Below are 5,917 nucleotides of genomic sequence, written 5' to 3' on the forward strand. Positions count from 1 at the left end.
ACTTAAATTAGCCAAATATGACGTTTTGCTTCAGTATAAAAAGGGATCTGAAAATATTCCGGCTGATGCCTTATCTCGGTCCATTTGCACTCTCGACTGTTCTTCAATGGACCCCTTCACCACTCAATTGAAAACGATGATTGAAAAGTATCCTAACCGATACAAAGATTTTAAGATCTCCGATGGAAGGATTTACAAGTTCGTTACCAACAGTACGATGATCGAGGACCCTCGATATCGGTGGAAACAGGTTGTACCCCTACCCGAACGGCGAGATTTGATACAACAAGCGCACGAAGAAGCTCATCTCGGACACCTGAAAACCCTGGCGAAACTGCGTGAACGATATTATTGGCCACGAATGTCGACGGATGTTCAACGATTCTGTGCTGGTTGCCTCATCTGCAAAGAATCAAAGACCCCTAACGTCAACGTCACACCTGTATGTGGAAAACCGAAGATGTGCTCCAGGCCCTGGGAGATGATATCTTTAGATTTTCTAGGACCGTATCCTCGATCCCGCAAAGGGAATGTGTGGTTGTTAGTAGTATGCGACCATTTTTCTAAATTCGTTTTAGTTCAGTGTCTGCGCACGGCCACATCTACTGCAGTCTGCATGTTTGTTGAAAACCAAATTTTCAACTTATTCGGTGTACCCGCTGTTTGCATAACCGATAATGCAAAGGTGTTCAAGTCAGAGATATTCGAAAATCTGCTCAAAACCTATCAGGTAACGCACTGGAACCTGGCTGTATACCACCCGAGTCCCAACCCAGTGGAGCGGGTTAATCGGGTCATCGTTACGGCGATTCGGTGCTCACTAAATAAAAAGAAGGACCATCGGGATTGGGACCAATCGATTCACCAAATCGCGAAAGCTATCAGAACCGCTGTGCACGATAGCACTGGTTTCACACCATTTTTCCTAAATTTCGGTCGAAACATGATCAGTTCCGGTTCAGAATATGAGCTTCTCAGGGATACTGACGACAGCGATCGAAGTTCGAGACAGATAAGTGAGGACATGAAGGCTCTCTTCAATTTAGTGCGTGAAAATCTGATGAGAGCATATCAAAGATACTCTAAGTCGTATAATCTTCGAGCAAACACCCGGCATCACTTTGAAACTGGTGAAATAGTGTTCAAAAGGAACATACACCTGTCTGACAAAGATAAAAACTTCGTGGGGAAGCTAGCGAATAAGTTTTCCAAAGTACGAGTCCAAGAAAAGATAGGTACTAACTCGTACGTGCTGGAAGATCTAGAGGGAAAACGAATTGCTGGTGTGTACCACGGATCATTCCTCAAGCGTGCCTAACTAGACGAAAAGATGAGCTATGACGGTGCAGCAGCCGAGCTGCACATAAACAACAACAGCAATGCCAAAGAAAAAACTCTTAGAGGTGGTACGGCAGTCTGACGTTCGAGATGTCTGAAAAGTTTCCTCACGTCGTAGGTGGATTGATCATGTAGACTTGCCGAGAAACATCAATCCATGTAGGCAGGCATTCCTTGCTTCTTCCGAATTTCGGTTCGTGAAAGGGCTGAACTTTAGCAATGAATCGTCTTGTCCATAGAAAGAGGTTTGCTGTAGTAATTGTCAGCGTCACAACCTAAAAGTAAATACAATAACAGTTTTTGATTGCATCTTTCAACTAGAGTTCACTTACCTGTAAACCAAATACATAAGCGATGTTCAGTCACACAACCAATATTTCCATGTTTCCTAGTCCTGTTCTTGCAAATAGTACCTCGTTTATCATAATTTACCCGTAGATTTTCTCAAAACTAAATCATTTTCTCACATCGTTTGCAAATCGAGGTCCGTAGTTTGAGTAGATTGTTTTCGTTTTCCCTTTTTTTTCTGCCATCTGACAGTTCTCTGATTCTTATTGGAATGCCAGTTGGGCATCCAAGGTAGTTAGAACAGTAGGTAGGTTAGTTTAATGTCGTTTATTTTGTATTTTTTTGTGTATATTGAAGATTGATCAGAGAAGAAAACAATCTTGTTTTCGGAATTTTTCCAAAATTTTGGAAGTTAGCTCATTGGTTTAGAAAAAAATAACACAATTTTCAGATATGTCTGAAGTAAACCCAATTTGGTAAAATTTCATGAACAGAATTTTCTGTTGTCAATTGCATTTGTTTGTAGAATACATTAATGACCAGATATTTCTGGTGTCAAAAAGCAAATTCTGAAATAGTTTATAGGTCCAAGTAAATGTGTATTGTCGGCTGATACGCGAAATTTCTATAATATAATTTTACAAAATTTACAGTTTAAAAATTTTGAAATTTTTTTTAAATTTCAAAATTTTTAAAATTTAGCATCGGCGAATATGTAACGATAAAACATGAATTATCTCACCTCATTTTATAATACCCTTGGATTAGATCATTTTCACATACTTCGAAAAGCTACCGACTCCTAAATGTAGATTTCCTGAATTACTCGACTAGAATTTTTATGGATTATCTACATTACGGCGAATCTCGTTTTCCCATTTCACTCCCACGAATTGCAGCAAGCTAATCAAGGTCGAGCGGTTTAAATACTTTTGCTATGCAAATTAGGTGGGACAATGATATTTAAACTGCGTAGTTAAATTTGGATAAAAGACCAGATTTTTTTTCTTGAGACAATACCGCTTCACCCGAACTAATCTGCATCGATTGTTCTCATTCTTGGTGGAAGCTTTAGTCTGTTCAGACGTATTCTAAAATTCTAGCAGTTTAAATTTCCTCGTGTCGTGTGCGGTAGTTATTTGCAGTTGAATTTGTACGCGGTTCGGTCTCAACATTTTTATCCTGAGTTTTTGTATTGTGAGCCTTCAAGGATTGAGTCAGGAGAAACCCCATTCCAAAGTGGGTGCAAGTTTGGGACTCGACGATTCGGCACCTAAAGCATTTCCGTTGGTTGGCAAGCCGCCAGTATCCGCCAGGGGACAACTCTACCCCGCGGGAGTGGCAATTCAGATACGCAAGCCACGCGGTGCGGCCATCCGGCGAAGTAGGACACGACCGCCGAATCGAAGTAACCTCTGTATGTCTCGTCGCAGCTCAACTCTCCTGCGTGACGAACGGAGGATCCGAAAACCGTAAGCTAGTGCCCTAGAGCTCGAAGAAAAAAACGTGTAGAGTAGATGATTTTGGCGCCAAAACGATTTGATCGCCGGAAGCTCACAATATTTGCTTCGCGATCGAGAGTAGGATAAATCGATATTTTAAATTTAACTGAATTTGGAGAAAGTTAGATTTGAATAAAACCACTTCGAAATCCGAATATTCAATAAACGTGGATGTTGGATAGAGTAGATTGAACTGCTCGAGTTTTTTGAATTAATTTATTGCGCCTCCACTACCTCGAATTTTTCGAGCAGATGAGTTCGGGCTAATTTAGAAGCGAACTAATTGAATTTAGAGTATAGTTTCTTATTTTCAACCCAGGTAAGTGCGATTCGAATGAGATTGGGAAAACCAGACCCGCCCTAAGGAAAAAGTCTCTGGCCGGACGAATTTGTTCCTGTGGCCTCTTTTCGAAGAGTGGCGCTTAAGTCACAGGAAATTGATAACCTTTCCTCTTTGATCGCATAGATTGGTGAGAATTTAGTAGAACGTGTTCGCACAATTAGTCGGTCTAAGTGTTGGCCCTTTTAGTACTATTAAAGAACACTTAGAAAGGTTACATTTTCAAAACATGTTTGAAATAATCAAATCCCTTCTGAAGCAAAATAGGATAAATCCCATCTGCCCCAGGAGATTTGAAAGGAGCAAAGCTATTAAGAGCCCACTCAATCGATTCTATAGTTACAATACTCCGAGCCGAAGCTAAAGAATCATAACTACAAGAAAAGACATCAGGATCATCCGAAGATGTAATATCCACACATCCAGGGAAGTGTGTGCTGAATAAGCATTCCAAAACTTCCTCATCAGAGGAAGTCAGATCGCCATTTGGCAAACGAAGTTCGTTCACCCGGAAATCCTTAGATTTCGCAAGGATTTTGTTTAACCGACTGACTTCACTCAAGCTGGAAACATTTGTACAAAGGTTTTTCCAGCCGGATCGTTCAGCAGACCGGAGAGCTTTCCTGTAGGCCTTGCGAGCCGACCTGAAAGCCTCCGAACCAGCCGAACGTCGTCTGTTCCAACTCTTTCTACATTGTTTCCTGAGTTTCGCCAGATCAGAGTTCCACCAAGGGGTTCCTCTTGTGATCTTCACAGACCGTAGAGGGCATGCTTCTTCAAAAGCTTCCATGATGAAGGTCGTTGTAGTATCAACGGCATCATCTAAATCACTTGGAGTGTCAATGGATGGTGAATATCCATGAAATTTGGCTGCAACCAAATCAGTATAAAGATCCCAGTTTGTTGACCGAGGATTCCTGAAACGCAATGTTTGCGAAGTAACATTTAAATGTTCAAAAAAGATATAGCGATGGTCAGATAAAGATTCTTCATCTGACACATGCCAATTGGTCAGCTCGTGACTAATTCTGCTAGAGCAAAGCGTTATATCTAACACTTCCTCTCTAGCAGATACCATAAAGGTTGGGCGGTTGCCTATGTTAAGTAATGCAAGATCTGTACTACTTAAGTACTCCATCAAACTGGAGCCTCTCAAGTTAATGTCTGAGCTGCCCCAGATGATATGGTGAGCATTAGCATCACTGCCAACAATTAGCGGAAGGCCTTTTGAAGTGCAGTATGCGATGACTTGTTTGAAAGCATCCGTAGGGGATGGTTTATCATGTGGTAAATACACAGAACAATAGACGTATTTCCTGTTGAGGTTTCCAACAGATACATCAATTGTGATAGCACATACATCTCTGGTGGTTAGTTCAGAGATGAGTGTAGCAACTATTGCGTTGTTGACAAGCACACAGGCTCGAGGCATGACACGCGAGTTTGCCATTTCATGTTTACTGAAAGTGGCAAACACCGGGTTCACAAGGTTTCCTAGATAGAAATTTCCCTTACGAAAGTAAGGTTCTTGTACCAAGGCCACTTGGGCTGTACCATTTTGCATAAGTCTGCAAAGATTGATCGTTGCTGTTCTTTTATGCTGAAGATTGATCTGAGCTATCCTAACCGTAGCCACTACCCAAACTAGGTAAGATTAAACTCTTCGCAACAGCAGCACAACAAAGAACAGCAACAATAAAACCAAATCGGTATCGATTGGAAAACGCCAAAGGCGAGGATACACAGAATACACTGTGTAAATCGCATAATGCGAAACCATATAGGTGAAAATTTAAACTAATTAACAACATCTTCATAATCCCGCCCTTATTTAGCCTCAAGTGAGACTAAAGAAGGGCAGCTGATTGTCTCGGAGAAACACAAGGTCCACTGCACCATTGCTCCGGTTAGCGCAGTAAGGGCTACATACTGTGGAGGGCGCCCTGGTACTCCACAGGCTCCGTTAGCGGTTAGGTTTTTATTAGACCCCCCTAGCCATTCATTCCTAGGCACGGTAAGCATGAAGCCGCATCACACCATGAATTAGGGGTCACCTGTTGATGGATTCTTACCACCGGAACAGGCGGTCCGTAGTGTTATTCTTAGCCAATTGAGACAATCGCTACCGACACTACACAGCTATCTAGGCTGATCGAGAAAAGAAGTTAATATTGATGATCAACTTCATACGGACTCGAACAGCCGATGAAAAGCACATTGGCGAATGAGTAAAGCACGCACTCGCTAACCTAGACGTTCCTGGTTCGATTCCAGGTTGCGATTTTTTTTAATTTGTGCAAAATATTTCATAAAAATATGTATGATAGTCATAAGACATAGTTTCAGTTTTATACGTTATCGGTATGATTTTCATACGTGGGTGTTATGAAATTTATGCAATAACAGTATAATAGTTGGTGCTTTGAATCCAAAATCATAGTTGATTCGT

General features: G+C 41.4%; 1 protein-coding gene across 1 annotated transcript; it reads right to left on the minus strand.

Annotated features, from left to right (window-relative positions):
• Nucleotides 1–1,480: 1,480 nt before the first annotated feature.
• Nucleotides 1,481–5,674, minus strand: LOC134285424 (uncharacterized). Its single transcript, XM_062846106.1, has 2 exons — nucleotides 1,671–5,674; nucleotides 1,481–1,613 (listed from the first exon to the last, which is right to left on the minus strand). The coding sequence occupies exon 1, from the start codon at nucleotides 5,030–5,032 to the stop codon at nucleotides 3,683–3,685; it is 1,350 nt and encodes a 449-aa protein (XP_062702090.1). The 5' UTR covers nucleotides 5,033–5,674; the 3' UTR covers nucleotides 1,481–1,613; nucleotides 1,671–3,682.
• Nucleotides 5,675–5,917: the final 243 nt, after the last annotated feature.

This window comes from Aedes albopictus, chromosome 1 (genome assembly GCF_035046485.1).
Source record: "Aedes albopictus strain Foshan chromosome 1, AalbF5, whole genome shotgun sequence".
Taxonomy (NCBI): domain Eukaryota; kingdom Metazoa; phylum Arthropoda; class Insecta; order Diptera; family Culicidae; genus Aedes; species Aedes albopictus.

What these genes read in the sequence shown, in the direction of transcription:
- LOC134285424 (XM_062846106.1), bottom strand. Translation starts at nt 5,032, where the DNA reads ATGCAAAATGGTACAGCCCAAGTGGCCTTGGTACAAGAACCTTACTTT.